Source organism: Heptranchias perlo, chromosome 41 (genome assembly GCF_035084215.1).
Source record: "Heptranchias perlo isolate sHepPer1 chromosome 41, sHepPer1.hap1, whole genome shotgun sequence".
Taxonomy (NCBI): Eukaryota; Metazoa; Chordata; class Chondrichthyes; order Hexanchiformes; family Hexanchidae; genus Heptranchias; species Heptranchias perlo.
In genome coordinates, this window is record NC_090365.1 from 16,240,116 (window position 1) to 16,262,493 (window position 22,378).

Below are 22,378 nucleotides of genomic sequence, written 5' to 3' on the forward strand. Positions count from 1 at the left end.
CCACACTGACAGTAACCAGGATTACAGACTGTGCTACACTGACAGTAACCAGGATTACACACTGTGCTACACTGACAGTAACCAGGATTACACACTGTGCTACACTGACAGTAACCAGGATTACACACTGTGCTACACTGACAGTAACCAGGATTACAGACTGTGCTGTAATGACAGTAACCAGGATTACAGACTGTGCTGTAATGACAGTAACCAGGATTACAGACTGTGCTACACTGACAGTAACCAGGATTACAGACTGTGCTACACTGACAGTAACCAGGATTACAGAGTGTGCTAAACCGGCCATAACCAGGATTACAGACTGTGCTACACTGGCAGTAACCAGGATTACAGACTGTGCTACACTGACAGTAACCAGGATTACACACTGTGCTACACTGACAGTAACCAGGATTACACACTGTGCTACACTGACAGTAACCAGGATTACACACTGTGCTACACTGACAGTAACCAGGATTACACACTGTGCTACACTGACAGTAACCAGGATTACAGACTGTGCTACACTGACAGTAACCAGGATTATAGACTGCGCTACACGGACAGTAACCAGGATTACAGACTGCGCTACACTGACAGTAACCAGGATTACACACTGTGCTACACTGACAGTAACCAGGATTACACACTGTGCTACACTGACAGTAACCAGGATTACACACTGTGCTACACTGACAGTAACCAGGATTACACACTGTGCTGCACTGACAGTAACCAGGATTACACACTGTGCTACACTGACAGTAACCAGGATTACACACTGTGCTACACTGACAGTAACCAGGATTACACACTGTGCTACACTGACAGTAACCAGGATTACAGACTGTGCTGTAATGACAGTAACCAGGATTACAGACTGTGCTGTAATGACAGTAACCAGGATTACAGACTGTGCTGTAATGACAGTAACCAGGATGACAGAGTGTGCTATAATGACAGTACCTGCTGGATGATTTTTTATTTGGAGCTTCCAGTTCGTGTTTGCGGGCGAGGATACCCTCCTTTTCCGCCGTGTGTGTTATCGGCGCTGGTGCTGCGGCGCTGTTCTGCGGTGAAGGCGCTGAGCGGGATCGGCGAGTTTCTCCTGCCGGTTGATTCGGATCCTTTGGTCGCGGTCTCCTCCTCGGTTTCGGTCTGTCTCTCGCTCTTGGTCTGTCTGGTCGTGGGGTCCTTTCTGGTAGTTTCTCAACTCCATTTGGTAGCCCAATAGACAGAGATGAGTCACGCCCCTGTGGGGAAAGGGAGAGGCTCAGTTTTCACCAGTCACGTGTCCAGAACATCAAAACCACTTGATTGGGCCAGACTTTTATTATCTCCCCGAAAAATTCAAGAATCGAAGGAATGAGACTCCACACTTGTAATAGACCATTTCTGGTGCCAGAGAGGATGATTGGCAGTAATTAACTACTAATTACTACACCTAAATATCTGTGGCGGGTTTAGTCTGTATTTACTGAGCAAATACACCAACTTCACGACACTGAATGCATTTCAGTGATGAGTCAGACGGCGAGATGCTGTTTTTGCGAAGCTAACGGCGCAGTGACACATCTCGGACAGCAACTTTTGGATATCCCCTTTTAACCACGCATCTGCTCCTCGCCTGAATTTGCTGCGCCCTTTATGCATAAATAACAGCGAGCGCCATTAGCCTCACCGTTATTTTGACAGCAAAATTTAGCCCATTACCTCTGTCCTCCAAGGATCATCCACTTACTCTAAAAAATGTTCTTGAATGGAAACTTATATCAGAGAACTGGACAACTAGCTACAGAGTGTGGACTTACAAACAGGTTCAGAACTAATTCGAGATCCCGCATGGTAGGTTGTTACATAAGGTTAAATCTCACGGGATCCAAGGTGAGGTAGCCAATTGATACAAAATTGGATTGACGGCAGAAGACAGAGGGTGGTTGTAGAGGGTTGTTTTTCAAACTGGAGGCCTGTGACCAGCGGTGTGCCTCAGGGATCGGTGCTGGGTCCGCTGTTATTTGTTATTTATATTAATGATTTGGATGAGAATTTAGGAGGCATGGTTAGTAAGTTTGCAGATGACACCAAGATTGGTGGCATTGTGGACAGCGAAGAAGGTTATCTAGGATTGCAGCGGAACCTTGATAAATTGGGCCAGTGGGCCGATGAATGGCAGATGGAGTTTAATTTAGATAAATGTGAGGTGATGCATTTTGGTAGATCGAATCGGGCCAGGACCTACTCCGTTAATGGTAGGGCGTTGGGGAGAGTTATAGATCAAAGAGATCTAGGAGTACAGGTTCATAGCTCCTTGAAAGTGGAGTCACAGGTGGATAGGGTGGTGAAGAAGGCATTCAGCATGCTTGGTTTCATTGGTCAGAACATTGAATGCAGGAGTTGGGATGTCTTGTTGAAGTTGTACAAGACATTAGTAAGGCCACACTTGGAATACTGTGTACAGTTCTGGTCACCCTATTATAGAAAGGATATTATTAAACTAGAAAGAGTGCAGACAAGATTTACTAGGATGCTACCAGGACTTGATGGTTTGACTTACAGGGAGAGGTTGGAAAGACTGAGACTTTTTTCCCTGGAGAGTAGGAGGTTAAGGGGTGATCTTATAGAAGTCTATAAAATAATGAGGGGCATAGATAAGGTAGATAGTCAAAGTCTTTTCCCAAAGGAAGGGGAGTCTATAACGAGGGGACATAGATTTAGGGTAAGAGGGGAGAGATACAAAAGGGTCCAGAGGGGCAATTTTTTCACTCAAAGGGTGGTGAGTGTCTGGAACGAGCTGCCAGAGGCAGTAGTAGAGGCGGGTACAATTTTGTCTTTTAAAAGCATTTGGACAGTTACATGGGTAAGATGGGTATAGAGGGATATGGGCCAAGTGCAGGCAATTGGGACTAGCTTAGTGGTATAAACTGGGCGACATGGACATGATGGGCCGAAGGGCCTGTTTCCATGTTGTAACTTCTATGATTCTTCTATGATTCTATGATTCAATCCCAGCCTGACTCAATCGTCACAAACACCGGACCCAGCGAGACACCGGACCCAGCGAGACACCGGACCCAGCGACCGGACCCAGCGACCGGACCCAGCGAGACACCGGACCCAGCGACCGGACCCAGCGACCGGACCCAGCGAGACACCGGACCCAGCGAGACACCGGACCCAGCGACCGGACCCAGCGAGACACCGGACCCAGCGAGACACCGGACCCAGCGAGACACTGGACCCAGTGAGACACCGGACCCAGCGAGACACCGGACCCAGCGACCGGACCCAGCGAGACACCGGACCCAGCGACCGGACCCAGCGAGACACCGGACCCAGCGAGACACTGGACCCAGTGAGACACCGGACCCAGCGAGACACCGGACCCAGCGACCGGACCCAGCGAGACACCGGACCCAGCGACCGGACCCAGCGAGACACCGGACCCAGCGAGACACTGGACCCAGTGAGACACCGGACCCAGCGACCGGACCCAGCGACCGGACCCAGCGAGACACCGGACCCAGCGACCGGACCCAGCGAGACACCGGACCCAGCGAGACACTGGACCCAGTGAGACACCGGACCCAGCGACCGGACCCAGCGAGACACTTGCATTGCTCACAATCTTTATTCTTGACCTCAGAGCCAGTGAGAGGCAACGAGTTCGGATTTGTGAAGTGAACTTGTGTTTAGGCCAAAACAAAATTAATTCCAACTGTCAGGGGGCTCAAACATTGTGGGGGATAATCTGGGACACTACACTCAGTACATCTCCCCATCACTGATCCCTATATCACAGGTTATTGATATCATACTATAGCACACATTACACGACAGCATACATTATAGGTTACTCAATATCATAGGTAACACTATAACAAAGAAGCATAGAATCATAGAAAGGTTACAGCACAGAAGGATTCGGCCCGTCGAGCCCGTGCCGGCTCAATGCAAGAGCAATCCAGCTAGTCCCACTCCCCCGCCCTATCCCCGTAGCCCTGCAAACTTTTTCCCTTTAAGTACTTATCCAGTTCCCTTTTGAAAGCCATGATTGAATCTGCCTCCACCCCTCCCTCGGGCAGTGCATTCCAGATCCTAACCACTCGCTGTGTAATAAAGTTTTTCCTCATGTCACCTTTGGTTCTTTTGCCAATCACCTTAAATCTATGTCCTCTGGTTCTCGATCCTTCTACCAATGGGAACAGTTTCTCTCTATCTACTCTGTCTGGACCCCCCATGATTTTGAATACCTCGATCAAATCTTCTCTCAACCTTCTCTGTTCCAAGGAGAACAACCCCAGCTTCTCCAGTCTATCCACATAACTAAAGTCCCTCATCCCTGGAATCATTCTAGTAAATCATTTTTGAACCCTCTCTAAGGCCTTCACATGTGCGGTGCCCAGAATTGGACACAATACTCCAGTTGTGGTCGAACCAGTGTTTTATAAAGGTTCATCATAACTTCCTTGCGTTTGTACTCTATGCCTCTATTTATAAAACCCAGGATCCCGTATGCTTTTTTAATCACTTTCTCAGACTGCCCTGTCACCTTCAACGATTTGTGCACATTTACCCATAGGTCTTTCTGTGCCTGCACCCCCTTTAGAATTGTACCATTTAGTTTATATTGCCTCTCCTTGTTCTTCCTGCCAAAATGTATCACTTCGAACTTCTCTGCATTAAATTTTATTTGCCACGTGTCCGCCCATTCCACCAGCCTGTCTATATCCTCTTGAAGTCTATCACTATCCTCCTCACTGTTTACTACACTTCCAAGTTTTGTGTCATCTGCAAATTTTGAAATTGTGCCCTGTACACCCAAGTCCAAGCCATTAATATATATCAAGAAAAGCAGTGGTCCCAGCACCGACCCCTGGGGAACACCACTGTACACCTCCCTCCAGTCCGAAAAACAACCGTTCACCACGACTCGGTTTCCTGTTACTTAGTCAATTTCGTATCCATGCTGCCACTGCCCTTTTTATTTCATGGGCTTCAACTTTGCTGACAAGTCTATTATGTGGCACTTTATCCAAGTCCATATACACCACATCAACCGCATTGCCCTCATAAACCCTCTCTGTTACCTCATCAAAAAACTCAATCAGGTTTGTTAAACACGATTTGCCTTTAACAAGTCCGTGCTGGCTTTCCTTAATTAATCTACACTTGTCCAAGTAACTGTTAATTTTGTCCCAGATTATTGTTTCTAAAAGTTCCCCCACCACTGAGGTTAAACTGACTGGCCTGTAGTTGCTGGGTTTATCCTTACACCCTTTTTTGAACAAGGGTGTGTAACATTTGCAATTCTCCAGTCCTCTGGCACCACCCCCGTATCTACAGATGTTTGGAAGATTATGGCCAGTACCTCCGCAATTTCCACCCTTACTTCCCTCAGCAACCGAGGATGCATCCCATCCGGACCGGGTGACTTATCTACTTGAAGTACAACTAGCCTTTCCAGTATCTCCTCTTTATCAATTTTTAACCCATCCAGTATCTCAACTACCTCCTCTTTTGCTGAGACTCTGGCAGCATCTTCTTCCTTGGTAAAGACAGATGCAAATTACTCATTTAGTAATTTAGCCATCCCCTCTGCCTCCATGAGTAGGTCTCCATTTTGGTCCCTAATCAGCCCCACCCCTCCTCTTACTACCCGTTTACTGTTTACATACCTGTAGAAGACTTTTGGATTCCCTTTTATGTTGGCCGCCAGTCTATTCTCGTACTCTCTCTTTGCCCCTCTTATTTCCTTTTTCACTTCCCCTCTGAGCTTTCTATATTCAGCCTGATTCACATTTGTGTTATCAACCTGACATCTGTCATACGCCCCCTTTTTCTGCTTCACCTGAACAAGTTCTCCTGAACACACTTCATAAATTCTTCCCCCTCTCTCCCCTTTACACTATTACTATCCCAGTCTATATTAGGATAATTGAAGTCCCCCATTATTACTAATCTATGGTTCTTGCACATCTCTGTAATTTCCCTGCAAATTTGTTCATCCCACTAATTAGTGGCCTGTAGTATACACTTTAGAGTCATAGAGTCATAGAGTTATACAGCACGGATAAAGGCCCTTCGGCCCATCGTGTCCGCGCCGGCCATCAAGCCCAGTCTACTCTAATCCCATATTCCAGCATTTGGTCTGTAGCCTTGTATGCTATGGCATTTCAAGTGCTCATCCAAATGCTTCTTGAATGTTGTGAGGGTTCCTGCCTCCACAACCCTTTCAGGCAGTGAGTTCCAGACTCCAACCACCCTCTGGGTGAAAAAGTTCTTTCTCAAATCCCCTCTAAACCTCCCGCCTTTTACCTTGAATCTATGTCCCCTTGTTATAGAAACCTCAACAAAGGGAAAAAGCTCCTTAGTATCCATCCTATCTGTGCCCCTACTTTATCGTAGGTAACACTATATCGTAAGTTATATGTTACACTGTATCATAGATTTTGGGTTATATCATAGGTAAGACTAATGGGGCTGTGGTCTTTATTCAACGAGGTCTCTTTTCCTGCCTTTATTTCCAATCTGGAGGGATGACCTCTATTATTGAGTCCCAGGTGATGACTCTCAGCAACTCGTGGATTTTGTACCCAGTTCCCTTTAGCAGCTCAAGTTACAATGTCCGTCTCTGGAAATTTATTCCCTGATCACTTTAGGCCGGTCTCGGACATCCGGTCAAGTGATGTCAAAGTCATTAGGCTTAGTTATCAAACCCCTTCCAATGGTATCCTGTCACCAGTGCCTCCTCTCGGCAATACTTCCAGTCAGAATCATTAATGTCTCCCTGCATTAGTTCTGCATCTTGTTTTTTTGGAATAATATTGGCCAATGAAAGTGTGGCATGTAATGGAAAGTATGGGACTGGAGAATGATATCAGCACAGACCTGCCCCGACTCAGTCTGCCTGAAACTCCAACCAAGAGTCTTTGGTGAAAGACTGCCTGCCCAGCCCCATGGAACACGGGAACAGAGGAAGGGTCAGCAACGCTGTGTGGTTCAACATTTCAACACATTCTGCCCAGTGTCGTGTCTCACTGTTTCACCATCTCTACAACTGATCTCACTCACCTGGGCCTCCTTCTCCTGAAGCTGCTCGACAATATCAGCGAGAGTCGTTCTCCTGTCCCTACAGGAAAACAGGACGATAACAGTCAAACCGCAAAATCTTCAGAATTACGTTACTGGTCCTCACACAGTCAGCGAAGACCACACTGGCTACAAGTCGGGGATCGTGCTTACAAATATTTGGCGTTTCCAAGCTGGTTTATTTTTTGTCTCCTCCGTTCTCTCACATTTTTAACATTTGTTCTAATTGAGAGAACAATCCTCGAATCACAGCTCATTGCTCCATAACTGAAGCCGTGCTGAGGGCCGTCAGGCTGCCCTCTAATCTCTTACTCTCTCCCCTCACCCTCTAACCTCTTACTCTCTCCCCTCACCCTCTAACCTCTTACTCTCTCCCCTCACCCTCTAATCTCTTACTCTCTCCCCTCACCCTCTAACCTCTTACTCTCTCCCCTCTCCCTCTAACCTCTTACTCTCTCCCCTCTCCCTCTAACCTCTTACTCTCTCCCCTCACCCTCTAACCTCTTACTCTCTACCCTCTCCCTCTAACCTCTTACTCTCTCCCCTCTCCCTCTAACCTCTTACTCTCTCCCCTCTCCCTCTAACCTCTTACTCTCTCCCCTCACCCTCTAACCTCTTACTCTCTCCCCTCTCCCTCTAACCTCTTACTCTCTCCCCTCACCCTCTAACCTCTTACTCTCTACCCTCTCCCTCTAATCTCTTACTCTCTACCCTCACCCTCTAACCTCTTACTCTCTCCCCTCTCCCTCTAACCTCTTACTCTCTCCCCTCTCCCTCTAATCTCTTACTCTCTACCCTCTCCCTCTAACCTCTTACTCTCTCCCCTCTCCCTCTAACCTCTTACTCTCTCCCCTCTCCCTCTAACCTCTTACTCTCTACCCTCACCCTCTAACCTCTTACTCTCTACCCTCACCCTCTCCCCTCTCCCTCTCTCCCCTCTCCCTCTCTACCCTCTCCCTCTCTACCCTCTCCCTCTCTACCCTCTCCCTCTCTACCCTCTCCCTCTAACCTTACTCTCTACCCTCTCCCTCTAACCTCTTACTCTCTACCCTCTTTCTCTACCCTCTCCCTCTAACCTCTTCCTCTAACCTCTTCCTCTCTACCCTCACCCTCTCCCTCTCCACCCTCTCTCGCTGTTACTGCGTTCTGCACGTGTGTTGTCAGATTTGTCTCACTAGCTGCAATGTGAGATTAACAAGGGTCACGACGAAAATCCAGCTGATTTGATGCTGAAACTCTTGATAAAAGGATAGAAATGCGTTCCATTTTAATAACGTTACTGAACGTACCTCACATTTAATGCCCAGTAATTGTTCAGGTGGGAATGAATGATGAGCAGCACAGAGCTAACACTTCACTAACACAGCGAGGACAGGAGCAGCGGAAGGCCGAGGACTGAGGGACATCATTCACAAGATCTCGATTCTCCCTTCGCTGGCCCTCTGCCTCCCTGAGTATCGGCCTGTTTACAACTCTCCTTGCACCAGCCTTTGATGTCCTTGTTCCCTCCATGTCACTCGCTGCCTCCCACCTCTGCCATCCCTCCTGGTCTGCTCCCCATTCTTGTTCGATCAAGTTAGACTGCTGTAAGCTCCTGGGAATACCTCCAACCCCAGTCTGTGTCAGTATATACATTGGTCTATGAGAGTGTGTCAATATTTACAGGGGTATCAAGGACTGTACAAATTCAGGACGTACCCAAGAGCGAGTCAATACATAAAGAGGTACCGAGGATTGTAGGCATTTAGACTGTTCCCAGACTGTTTAAGTATTTACAGGGCCTGTGAGATTGAAGCAATATTTAAAGGGGTGTTCAGGTCTGTAGAAATTTAGGGAGTCCCCAGACTGTGTCAGTATTTAAAGGGGTCTGTGAGAGTGAGTCAGTGTTTCCAGGTGGTACCAGCGAGTGTACACATTCAGGCAATCCCCAGACTGTGCCAGTATTTACAGGGGTCTGTGAGAGTGAGTCAATGTATAAAGGGACACCAAGGTCTTCAAGCAGGAGATGGTTCTGGTACAGAGTAGACACATCACACGACTGGGAAAGGAAGGGCATCCAAAGCTCGAGCTCCCTGGATTACTAAAGATATAGAGATTAAAATGAAACAGAAAAAGGAGGATTACGATAAATGTAAAGTTCATAATACAGTTGCAAACAAAGCTAAATACAGAAAGTACAGGGGAAATCTAAAAAAGGGAATAAGAGGGGCAAAGACAGCGTATGAGAATAGATTACGGGGGCGGACATATGAGGAGAGGTTGAGTAGATTGGGACTCTACTCATTGGAGTTCAGAAGAATGAGAGGCGATCTTATTGAAACATATAAGATTGTGAAGGGTCTTGATCGGGTGGATGCGGTAAGGATGTTCCCAAAGATGGGTGAAACTAGAACTAGGGGGCATAATCTTAGAATAAGGGGCTGCTCTTTCAAAACTGAGATGAGGAGAAACTTCTTCACTCAGAGGGTGGTAGGTCTGTGGAATTTGCTGCCCCAGGAAGCTGTGGAAGCTACATCATTAGATAAATTTAAAACAGAAATAGACAGTTTCCTAGAAGTAAAGGGAATTAGGGGGTATGGGGAGCGGGCAGGAAATTGGACATGAAGCTGAGTTCGGATCGGTCAATGCCCTGTGGGTGGCGGAGAGGGCCCAGGGGCTATGTGGCCGGGTCCTGCTCCGACTTCTTGTGTTCTTTAGATTTGTGGTTGGGATCAGATCAGCCATGATCTTATTGAATGGCGGAGCAGGCTCGAGGGGCCGATTGGCCTACTCCTGCTCCAATTTCTTATGTTCTTATGTTCTTATTAGCGGCTAACATAAAATGGAATCCAAAAGTCTTTTATAAACATATGAATAATAAAAGGGTAATCAAAGGAAGGGTGGGGCCGAATAGGGACATAAAAGGAGATATTCTTGTGGAGGCAGTGGGCATGGCTGAGGTACTAAATGAATACTTCGCATCAGTCTTCACTAGAGGAGAGGATGCTGCCATTGTAGCAGTAAAGGAGGAGGTAGCGATATTGGATAGGATAAAAATGGATAAAGGAGGTACTTATAAGATTGGCAGCACTCAAAGTAGAAAAGTCACCCGGTCTGAACCCCACTACCTGGATTACAGCCCCTCACAGACCCTGCACTGTGCCCATTGCCCTGACCCCATCCATCTGTCCAATCCCCAGCTCTGTATAGACCCTGTAGTGGACCCTTTGGTCAGAAATACTAGGCGAGACGGAGCTCAGCGCACAGAGAGTGGGATAGGCTGGGATAGGGGGTCAAAAAGTGCGAGATGTTGTTTTAAAGTAAAGAGAAAGAAAGTCATAAACCTGGTTAAGTACGAAATAAATGGGGAGATGACGCAGTAAAAGGGACTGAGGGGTAGGGGAAAAGATAGGAATGGCTCGTTGGACTCTGGCTCTACTGTTCTGGACAAGGTGGAATCCGAAAAAGAACAATCAGGATCAGCTCCCAACCTTCTCTTCTCCAGTCAGAACATGCCCAATTTATATAATCGCTGCTCATTATCCAATCCCTCCATCCCCACAATCATTACAGTTGCTCTCTCCTGTATCATTTCAATTGCTGCAATATCCTTTTTGGACTATGGTGACCAGAACTGTACACAGTGTTGTAAGTGCGATCGCATCAAAGATTTACAAAATGGCAGAATTACCTCAACATTTCTGCTCAATATTGAAAACATCCTTAAAACGTCATCACAATGAAAAAGGTAAAAAGGATCTCGGAGTGAATAGTTGGACGGGTGGAGAACAAGTCCCAGTGCTGTATAGAATCATGGAAAGGTGCGGCATAGAAGGAGGCCATAAAGCACTGCTTCAACCCACATTCTGGGACCAGACCACAGGAGGGAGTACAAGGGATAGGTATCATAGAATGATAGAATAATAAGCGCAGAAAGAAGACATTTGGCTCATCGTGCCTGTGCTGGCTCTTGGCGAAGTAACAGGAAGCAGAGAGTAGTGGTGAACGGTTATTTTCAGACTGGAGGGAGGTGTACAGTGGTGTTCCCCAGGGGTCGATACTTGGACCACTGCTTTTCTTGGTATATATTAATGACCTGGCCTTGGGTGTACAGGGCACAATTTCAAAATTTGTAGATGACACAAAACTTGGAAGTGGATATAGACTGGCTGGTGAAATGGGCAGAAACGTGGCAGATGAAATTTAACGCAGAGAAATGTGAAGTGATACATTTCGGTAGGAAGAATGAGGAGAGGTAATATAAACTAGAGGGCACAATTCTAAAAGGGGTGCAGGAACAGAGGGATCTGGGGGTATATGTACACAAATCGCTGAAGGTGGCAGGGCAGGTTGAGAAAGTGGTTAAAAAAGCAGATGGGATCCTGGGCTTTATAAATAGAGGCATGGAGTACAAATGTAAGGAAGTCATGATGAACCTTTATAAAACACTGGTTCGACCACAACTGGAGTATTGTGTCCAGTTCTGGGCACTGCACTTTAGGAAAGATGTGAAGGCCTTAGAGAGGGTGCAGAAAAGATTAACTAGAATGATTCCAGGGATGAGGGACTTCAGTTACGTGGATAGACTGGAGAAGCTGGGGTTGTTCTCCTTGGAACAGAGAAGGTTGAGAGGAGATTTGATCGAGGTATTTAAAATCATGAAGGGTCTCGACAGAGTAGATAGAGAGAAACTGTTCCCATTGGCGGAAGGGTCAAGAACCAGAGGACACAGATTTAAGGTGATTGGCAAAAAAAACCAAAGGTGACATGAGGTAAAACTTTTTAACGCAGCGAGTGGTTATGATCTGGAATGCACTGCCTGAGGGGGTGGTGGAGGCAGATTCAATCATGGCCTTCAAAAGGGAATTGGATAAGTACTTGAAAGGAAAAAATTTGCAGGGCTATGGGGATAGGGCGGGGGAGTGGCTGGATTGTTCTTGCATAGGCCGAATGACCTCCTTCTGTGCTAGCCTTCTATGATTCTATGATTCGTTGAAAGAGCTATCCAATTAGTCCCACTCCCCCCTGCTCTTTCCCCAGAGCCCTACAAATTTCTCCTTTTCAAGTATTTATCCAATTCCCTTTTGAAAGTTACTATTGAATCTGCTTCCACCGCCCTTTCAGGCAGAGCATTCCAGATCATAACAACTCGCTGCGTAAAACAAATTCTCCTCCTCTTCTCCTCTGTGGTTCTTTTGCCAATTACCTTAAATCTGTGAATTCTGGTTACCAACCCTCCTGCCAATGGAAACAGTTTCTCCCTATCGATGTTATCAAAACCCCTCATTATTTTGAACACCTCCATTAAATCTCCCCTTAATCTTCTCTGCTCTAAGGAGAACAATCCCAGCTTCTCCCATCTCTCCACGTAACTGAAATCCCTCATCCCTGGAATCATTCTAGTAAATCTCTTGTCTAAGGCCTTAACATTCTTTCCAAAGTCTAGTACCCAGAACTGGACACAATACTCGAGCTAAGGTCTAACCAGTGTTTTATAAAGGTTAAGCATAACTTTCTTGCTTTTGTACTCTATGCCTCTATTTATAAAGCCCAGGATCCAGTATGATTTTTAACAGCCTCCTCAACTTGTCCTGCAAGGAAGTTATGGTGATACATCAGGTACATTGGAAAAAATCAGTTTAGAGGTGATCTTATTGAGGGAGTTATGACCTTTAAGGACAGCGATGTTCAATGTTAACACAATCTCCCAACATACACAGTACATTATCCCATCTCCCTACAACATGTCCATAGCCTTACACATTGGGGAAGGAGACAATGGCAGGTTGCCCTGCTGCAATGAGCTTCGTATGATGGGAGCTGACATGCGGACTCTTCTACACAATAAACATTTGGGGAAGTCTACACCTCTGTCCCTGGTTCTCCAAGTCAAAGGAAGATAACTCACCCTCCAGCTCCTCCGTCCTCCAGCTCCAACTCCCGTTGCTCACTCTGGGATTCCCGCCTTTCTCTCCAGCGTTCCTGCTTCACTTCACTCTGCTCGATTTTTGGTTGTGTTCGTTCATGTTTCCCCTCTGATTGGTCACGTCTCACCACGACTGGTTGTGGTGGTGTGACGTTCAGATCGAATGGTGCTGTGACCAGCTCCGAGCTCTCCTGCCGAACAGCTTTTTTAGTTGGTTTGAGTTCTGCTCTCTCAGGTTTCATCTCCTGAAGCCCATCAACGATTTCGTACTTTGGCTGTTGTTTAACAGGTCGTGTTTCTGCAACTGCCACTGAATGTTCAGGGGGGTGCACCCATGATTCAGACAGAATTCTGCGGCTCAGTAGAGGAGTAGCAGGCTGCTGCTGTACCAGGGCAGAAACCTTATTCTCCATCCTCTCCAGCTAAAGAAAAGAAAAAAAAAATCACAATAGAAATGTGGACATCCACTCCCGTGCTACTGCAGGACTTTGAGCAACAAACATACCATCTGGAGCAAAATAGGGGCACAAATCAAACCCAGCCATCGAATGGCCCATTGGCTTCAAATCAATTGCAGGTTAAAAAAAGGAAACTATATAAGTGAGAACCAGGCTGAATATAGAAAGTGTAAAGGAAAAGTGAAAAAGGAAATAAGAGGGGCAAAGAGAGATTATGAGAATAGACTGGAGGCCAACATAAAAGGGAATCCAAACGTTTTCTATAGGCATGTAAACAGTAAACGGGTAGTAAGAGGAGGGGTGGGGCCGATTAGGGACCAGAAAAGAGATCTACTGGAGGCAGAGGGGATGGTCGAGGTACTAAATGAGTACTTTGCACCTGTCTTTACCAAGGAAGAAGATACTGCCAAAGTCACAGTAAAAGAGGAGGCAGTTGAGATACTGGATAGACTAAAAATTGACAAAGAGGAAGTTCTAGAAAGGCTGGCTGCACTTAAAGTAGATAAGTCACCCGGTCCGGATGGGATGCATCCTAGGTTGCTTAGAGAAGTAAGGGTGGAAATTGCGGAGGTACTGGCCATAATCTTCCAAACATCTGTAGATACGGGGGTGGTGCCAGAGGACTGGAGAATTGCAAATGTTACATCCTTGTTCAAAAAAGGGTGTAAGGATAAACCCAGCAACTATAGGCCAGTCAGTTTAACTTTGATGGTGGGGAAGCTTTTAGAAACAATAATTTGGGACAAAATTAGCAGTCACTTGGACAAGTGTGGGTTAACAAAAGAAAGCCAGCACAGATTTGTTAAAGGCAAATCGTGTTTAGCTAACTTGATTGAGTTTTTTAATGAGGTAACAGAGAGGGTCGATGAGGGCAATGCGGTTGATGTTGTGTATATGGACTTCCAAAAGGCGTTTGATAAAGTGCCGCATAATAGGCTTGTCAGCAAAATTGAAGTCCATGGGGAACCTTTGGAAACGAAATTGGCTAAGTGACAGGAAACAAAGAGGAGTGGTGAACGGTTGTTTTTTGGAGGAGGGTATACTGTGGTGTTCCCCAGGGGTCGGTACTTTTTTTTTGATATATATTAATGACTTGGACTTGGGTGTAGAGGGTACAATTTCAATTGCGTAGATGATACATTACTTAGAAGTGTAGTAAACAGTGAAGGGGATAATAATAGACTTCAAGAGGACATAGACTGGCTGGTGGAATGGGCGAACACATAGGAACATAGGAACAGGAGTAAGCCATTCAGCCCCTCGTGCCTGCTCCGCCATTTGATAAGATCATGGCTGATCTGTGATCTAACTCCATATACCTGCCTTTGGCCCATAATCCCTTAATACCTTTGGTTGCCAAAAAGCTATCTATCTCACATTTAAATTTAGCAATTGAGCTAGTATCAATTGCCGTTTGCGGAAGAGAGTTCCAAACTTCTACCACCCTTTGAGTGTAGAAATGTTTTCTAATCTCGCTCCTGAAAGATCTGGCTCTAATTTTTAGACTGTGTCCCCTACTCCTAGAATCCCCAACCAGCGGAAATAGTTTCTCTCTATCCACCCTATCCGTTCCCCTTAATATCTTATAAACTTCGATCAGATCACCCCATAACCTTTGAAACTCTAGAGAATACAACCCCAATTTGTGTAATCTCTCCTCGTAACTTAACCCTTGAAGTCCGGGTATCATTCTAGTAAACCTACGCTGCACTCCCTCCAAGGCCAATATGTCCTTCCGAAGGTGCGGTGCCCAGAACTGCTCACAGTACTCCAGGTGCGGTCTAACCAGGGTTTTGCATAGCTGCAGCATAACATCTGCCCCCTTGTACTCTAGTCCTCTAGATATAAAGGCCAGCATTCCATTTGCCTTCTTGATTATTTTCTGCACCTGTTCATGACACTTCAATGATCTATGTACCTGAACCCCTAAGTCCCTTTGGACATCCACAGTTTTTAACTATTTACCATTTAGAAAGTACCCTGTTCTATCCTTTTTTGATCTAAAGTGGATGACCTCACATTTGTCTACATTGAATTCCATTTGTCACAATTTTGCCCATTCACCTAATCTATCAATATCGCTTTGTAATTTTATGTTTTCATCTACACTGCTTACAATGCCACCAATCTTTGTGTCATCAGCAAACTTAGATATGAGACTTTCTGTGCCTTCATCTAAGTCGTTAATAAATATTGTGAATAATGGAGGCCCCAAGACAGATCCCTGGGGGACACCACTAGTCACATCCTGCCAATGTGAGTACCTTCCCATTATCCCTACTCTCTGTTGCCTTTCGCTCAGCTTTTGGCAGATGAAATTTAATGCAGAGAAAGCTGCAGACTGCAGGAAGATAGCAATGGACTGGTCAGGTGGGCAGAAAAGTGGCATATGGAATTCAATCTGGAGAAGCAACATAGGTGGAAAGAGGGATGAGGTCCTGCAGGCAGATTTTAAGGAGTTAGGAAAGAGATTAATAAGCAGGACCTCAATGGTAGTAATCTCCGGATTATTCGTGGTACCACGCACTACCGAGTATAGAAATAACAGGATAGAGAAGATGAATGCGTGGCTGGAGAGATGGTGTAGGAGGGAAGGCTTTAGATTCCTGGGGCATTGGGACCGGTTCTGGGGGAGGTGGGACCTGTACAGGCCGGATGGGTTGCACCCAACAGAGCCAGGACCAATTTCCTCGCAGGAAGGTTTGCTAGTGCTGTGGGGGATGGTTTAAACTAGCTTGGCAGGAGGATGGGAAGCTGAGCATAGATTCGGAAGGGAGAGAAGCAGAGCTGGAAACGGAAGGCAGAAAATTAGTAAGTGAGTTAGTAAGGCAGAGGAAACAAAGGTTAGAAACTAGACAACAAAGGAGTTTGGCAGTGCTTAATGGGATATACCTCAATGCAAGGAGTCTAGTGAATAAGGCAGATGAACTAAGGGCACAGATAGACATGTGGAAGTATGGTATCTCAGCTTAAGAACATGGCTGAAACAGGGGCAGGAATGGCAGCTCAATGTTCCTGGTTACAGGGTTTTCGGCTGAGGTAGAGAGGGGGATAAAAAAGGAGGGGGGAGGTGGCAATATTGTTCATTTTTATTCGTTCATGGGATGTGGACGTCGCTGGCGAGGCCGGCATTTATTGCCCATCCCTAATTGCCCTTGAGAAGGTGGTGGTGAGCCGCCACCTTGAACCGCTGCAGTCCGCGTGGTGAAGGTTCTCCCACAGTGCTGTTAGGAAGGGAGTTCCAGGATTTTGACCCAGCGATGATGAAGGAACGGCGATATATTTCCAAGTCGGGATGGTGTGTGACTAGGAGGGGAACGTGCAGGTGGTGTTGTTCCCATGTGCCTGCTGCTCTCGTCCTTCGAGGTGGTAGAGGTCGCAGGTTTGGGAGGTGCTGTCGAAGAAGCCTTGGTGAGTTGCTGCAGTGCATCCTGTGGATGGTACACACTGCAGCCACGTTGTGCCGGTGGTGAAGGGAGTGAATGTTTAGGGTGGTGGATGGGGTGCCAATCAAGCGGGCTGCTTTGTCCTGGATGGTGTCGAGCTTCTTGAGTGTTGTTGGAGCTGCACTCATCCAGGCAAGTGGAGAGTATTCCATCACACTCCTGACTTGTGCCTTGTAGATGGTGGAAAGGCTTTGGGGAGTCAGGAGGTGAGTCACTCGCCGCAGAATACCCAGCCTCTGACCTGCTCTCATAGCCACAGTATTTATATGGCTGGTCCAGTTAAGTTTCTGGTCAATGGTGACCCCCAGGATGTTGATGGTGGGAGATTCGGCGATGGAAATGCCGTTGACTGTCAAGGGGAGGTGGTTAGACTCTCTCTTGTTGGAGATGGTCATTGCCTGGCACTTGACTGGCGCGAATGTTACTTGCCACTTATCAGCCCAAGCTTGGATATTGTCCAGGTCTTGCTGCATGCGGGCTCGGACTGCTTCATTATCTGAGGGGTTGCGAATGGAACTGAACACTGTGCAGTCATCAGCGAACATCCCCATTTCTGACCTTGTGATGGAGGGAAGGTCATTGATGAAGCAGCTGAAGATGGTTGGGCCTAGGACACTGCCCTGAAGAACTCCTGCAGCAATGTCCTGGGGTTGAGATGATTGGCCTCCAACAACCAATACCATCTTCCTTTGTGCTAGGTATGACTCCAGCCACTGGAGAGTTTTCCCCCTGATTCCCATTGACTTCAATTTTACTGGGGCTCCTTGGTACCACACTCGGTCAAATGCTGCCTTGATGTCAAGGGTAGTCACTCTCACCTCACCTCTGGAATTCAGAAACATTGGAATTAAAAAAACAATTACGGCTGTGAGCAGGGATGATATGTTAGAAGGATCATCAAATGAGGCCATATGGGTTGAGCTAAAGAACAAAAAAGGGGCAGTCACACTGCTGGGAGTGTAATATAGACCCCCAAACAGTCAGAGGGAGATCGAAGAGCAAATATGTCAGCAAATTTCTGAGAAGTGCAGAAACAATAAGCCAGTAATCGTAGGGGATTTCAACTACCCTAATATTAACTGGGATACAATCAGTGCAAAAGTTATAGAGGGTGCAAAATTCTTAAATTACATTCAGGAGAACTTTTTTAGTCAGTACGTAGTAAGCCCAACAAGGGAGGGGGCAGTTCTGGATTTAGTTTTAGGGAATGAAGCTGGGCAGGTGGAAGGAGTATTTGTGGGAGAGCATTTTGCTGGTAGAGATCATAATTCAGTTAGATTTAGCACAGTTATGGAAAAGGACAAAGATAGTCAGGAGTAAAAGTTCTAAAATGGGGAAAGGCCAATTTTACTGAGCTGAGAAGTGATTTAGCAAAAGTGGACTGGAAACAGCTACTTGACGGTAAATCGGTGTCAGAGCAGTGGGAGGCATTCAAGGGGGAGATTCAAGGGGTTCAGAGTAAACATGTTCCCACAAAGAAAAAGGGTGGGACTGCCAAATCTAGAGCCCCCTGAATGTCAAGGAGCATACAGGGTAAGATAAGGCAAAAAAGGGAAGCAGACACCCAAGAGCTCAATACTGCAGAAAGCCTCAAGGAGTATAGAAAGTGCAGGGGTGAAATTAAAAAGGAAATTAGGAAAGCAAAGAGAGGGCGTGAAAAATTACTGGAAAATAAAATTAAGGAAAACCCAAAAATGTTTCATAAATACATAAAGAGCAAGAGGATAACTAAGGAAAGAGTAGGGCCTATTAGAGACCAAAAAGGTAGCCTGTGTGTGGAGGTGGAAGATGTGGGTATGGTTCTTAATGAATACTTTGCGTCTGTCTTCACAAAAGAGGGGGACAATGCAGAGATTGTAGTTAAGGAGGAGGAGTGTGAAATATTGGATAGGATAAACATAGTGAGAGAGGAAGTATTAAGGGGATTAGCATTGTTGAAAGTGGATAAATCACCAGGCCCGGATGAAATGTATCCCAGGCTGTTAAAAGAAGCAAGGGAGGAAATAGCAGAGGCTCTGACCATCATTTTCCGATCCTCCCTGGCTGCAGGCATGGTGCCGGAGGATTGGAGGACTGTTAATGTTGTACCGTTGTTTAAAAAGGGAGAAAGAGATAAACCGAGTAATAATAGGCCAGTCAGTCTAACCTGGCAAACAAGGCAAGGGATTACACAATAAATGGGAAGATACTGAGAGGCGTAAAGGAAGTGAGGGACCTTGGAGTGCATGTCCACAGATCCCTGAAGGTAGATAAGGTGGTTAAAAAGGCATACGGGATACTTTCCTTTATTAGCTGAGGCATAGAACATAAGAGCAGGGAGGTTATGCTCGAACTGTATAAAACATTGGTTAGGCCACAGATTGAGTACTGCGTACAGTTCTGGTCACCACATTACAGGAAAGATGCGATTACACTAGAGAGGGTACAGAGGAGATTTACGAGGATGTTGCCAGGGCTGGAGAATTTTAGCTATGAGAAAAGATTGGATAGGTTGGGACTGTTTTCTTTGGAACAAAGGAGACTGAGAGGTGATTTAATTCAGGGGTATATAAAATTATAACAGGACTAGATAGAGTGGATAGGGAGGACCTATTTCCCTTAGCAGAGGGGTCAGTGACCAGGGGGATTAGATTTGAAGTAATTGGTAGAAGGATTAGAGGGGAGCTGAGGAGAAATTTTTTCACCCAGAGGGTGGTGGGGGTCTGGAACTCACTGCCTGAGAAGGTGGTAGAGGCAGAAACCCTCAACTCATTTAAAAAGTGCTCAATGTGCACTTGAAGTGCCGTAACCTACAGGGCTACGGACCAAGTGCTGGAAAGTGGGATTAGGCTGGATCACTCTTTTTCGACCGGCACAGACACGATGGGCCGAGTGGTCTCCTTCTGTGCTGTAAATTTTTCTATGTTTCTAGAAGTGCAAAGTGATACATTTTGGCAGGAAGAACGAGGAGAGGCATTATAAACTAAAGGGTACAATTCTAAAGGGGGCGCAGGAACAGAGAGACCTGGGGGTATATATACACACTAATCGTTGAAGGTGGCAGGACAGGTTGAGAAAGCGGTTAAAAAAGCATACACGATCCTGGGCTTTGTAAATAGAGGCATAGAGTACAAAAGCAAGGAAGTAACGATGAACCTTTTTAAACAATGCAGACATTGTAGTTAAGGAGGAGGAGTGTGAAATATTGGACAGGATAAACTTAGTGAGAGAGGAAGTATTAATCTTTGAAAGTGGATAAATCACCAGGCCTGGGTGAAATGTATCCCAGGCTGTTAAAAGGAGCAAGGGAGGAAATAGCGGAGGCTCTGATCATCATTTTCCAATCCTCCCTGGATACAGGCATGGTGCCGGAGGATTGGAGGACTGCTAACGTTGTACTGTTGTTTAAAAAGGGAGCGAGGGAGAGACCGAGTAATTACAGGCCAGCCAGTCTAACCTCGGCGGTGGGCAAATTATTGGAATCAATTCTGAGGGACAGGATAAACCATCACTTAGAAAGGCACGGAGTAATCAAGGACAGTCAGCATGGATTTGTTAAGGGAAGGTCGTGTCTGACTAACTTGATTAAATTTTTTGAGGAGGTAACAAATTTTTTGAGTGTTGTTGGAGCTGCACTCATCCAGGCAAGTGGAGAGAATTCCATCACACCCCTGACTTGTGCCGTGTAGATGGTGGAAAGGCTTTGGGGAGTCAGGAGGTGAGTCACTCACTGCAGAATACCCAGCCTCTGACCTACTCTTGTAGCCACAGTATTTATATGGCTGGTCCAGTTAAGTTTCTGGTCAATAGTGACCTCCAGGATGTTGATGGTGGGGGATTCGGCGATGGTAATGCCGTTGAATGTCAAGGGGGGGTTGGTTAGACTCTCTCTTGTTGGAGATGGTCATTGCCTGGCACTTGACTAGCATGAATGTTACTTGCCACTTATCAGCCCAAGCCTGGATGTTGTCCAGGTCTTGCTGCATGCGGGCTCGGACTGCTTCATTATCTGAGGGGTTGCGAATGGAACTGAACACTGTGCAATCATCAGTGAACATCCCCACTTCTGACCTTATGATGGAGGGAAGGTCATTGATGAAGCAGCTGAAGATGGTTGGGCCTAGGACACTGCCCTGAGGAGCTCCTGCAGCAATGTCCTGGGGCTGAGATGATTGGCCTCAACAACCACTACCATCTTCCTTTGTGCTAGGTATAACTCCAGCCATTGGAGAGTTTTCCCCCTGATTCCCATTGACTTCAAGTTTACTAGGGCTCCTTGGTGCCACACTCGGTCACTCTCACCTCAGGAATTCAGCTCTTTTGTCCCTTTTGAGAGAGCAGAGCAGTGGAATTAGTTTGGGATTGATACAGGGCCACAGGGAGAGAGTGGGGCAGTGGATTAGTTTGGGATTGATACAAGGCTACAGGGAGAGAGTACGGCAGTGAGATTAGTCTTGGAATTGGTACAGGGCTACAGGGAGAGAGTACGGCAGTGGGATTAGTTTTGAATTAATATGGGGTGTGTGTGCGTCTGTATGTGCCTGACGCATACGTGTGTGCATGTGTGTCTGTGAGTGTGAGTGTCTGAGATTCGAGGCGGAGACTTCTACTGCAGATGTGTTCGCTCGGGACATTCTCGATGTCCACAAACTCCCACACACTGCAGTCCGGACACACAAGAGTGCGAGTTGGAGACACTCCGACACGTAAGGGAGGGGGAGGAGTATCTGGACAGTTTGCTCCAGACTTTGGTCACACCTCGTAGTGAGGTAGATGATCAGAACGGAGTAGGGGAGGCCGATAGTGTACAGGGTAAGGGGAACCCAGGTGAGATAGAGAACGAGGATCCACAGAAACTGATCCTGTCCAACAGGAACAATGTACTTGCTACCTATGAGGATAAGGATAAAGACTGTCAGAAGGACAGTCAGAATGCTGACCATGGCACCTTGGAGCAGGAGGCTGTCCGAAGGGAAGAGGAGGAGAAGTGTGGTGTGGTAGTTGTAGGGGATTCAATAATTAGGGGACATGTGGCATCCTTTGTAAGCAGGATCGAGAGTCCCAAATGGTATGTTGCCTACCTGGTTCCAGGGTGAGGGATATCTCAAGCTGGCTTGAAAGGATATTGGAGAGGGAGGGAGAGGATCCAGTCGTTGTGGTCCACGTTGGGACCAACAATGTAGGAAAGAGTAGACAAGAGGTCCTGTTCAGAAAGTACCAGGAGCTAGGAGCTAAATTTAAAAAACAGGACCTCAAAGGCTATAATCTTTGGATTATTACCTGGTCCACATGCAAATTGGCGTTGGGATAAGCAGATTAGGGAGGTGAACACATGGCTGAAAGACTGGTGTGGAGTTCCATTTCATGGGACACTGGCACCAATACTGGACAGGAAGGAGCTGTACCAGGGTCCCAGAGGATAGGGTGGTCACAAGGACTTTAAACGATGGGGAGGCAGGGGGTCTCAGGTGGAAAAGATAGTATAAATAATAATT

The 22,378-nt window shown here is 46.5% G+C and overlaps 1 protein-coding gene across 2 annotated transcripts in view; it reads right to left on the bottom strand.

Annotated features, from left to right (window-relative positions):
• LOC137306094 (spectrin beta chain, non-erythrocytic 1-like) overlaps nucleotides 1–22,378 on the bottom strand; it is a 321,761-nt gene that overhangs the window by 17,162 nt on the left and 282,221 nt on the right. Inside the window, exons 31-33 of one of the 2 annotated variants that reach the window (XM_067975159.1) lie at nucleotides 12,983–13,422; nucleotides 7,078–7,135; nucleotides 973–1,259 (exon numbers count right to left, since the gene is read on the bottom strand). In XM_067975159.1, coding sequence (XP_067831260.1) covers nucleotides 973–1,259; nucleotides 7,078–7,135; nucleotides 12,983–13,422 — 785 coding nt within the window. Of the gene's footprint in view, nucleotides 1–972; nucleotides 1,260–7,077; nucleotides 7,136–12,982; nucleotides 13,423–17,482; nucleotides 17,730–22,378 lie in introns of those variants that run through there. The other variant, XM_067975160.1, reaches the window with a different exon arrangement.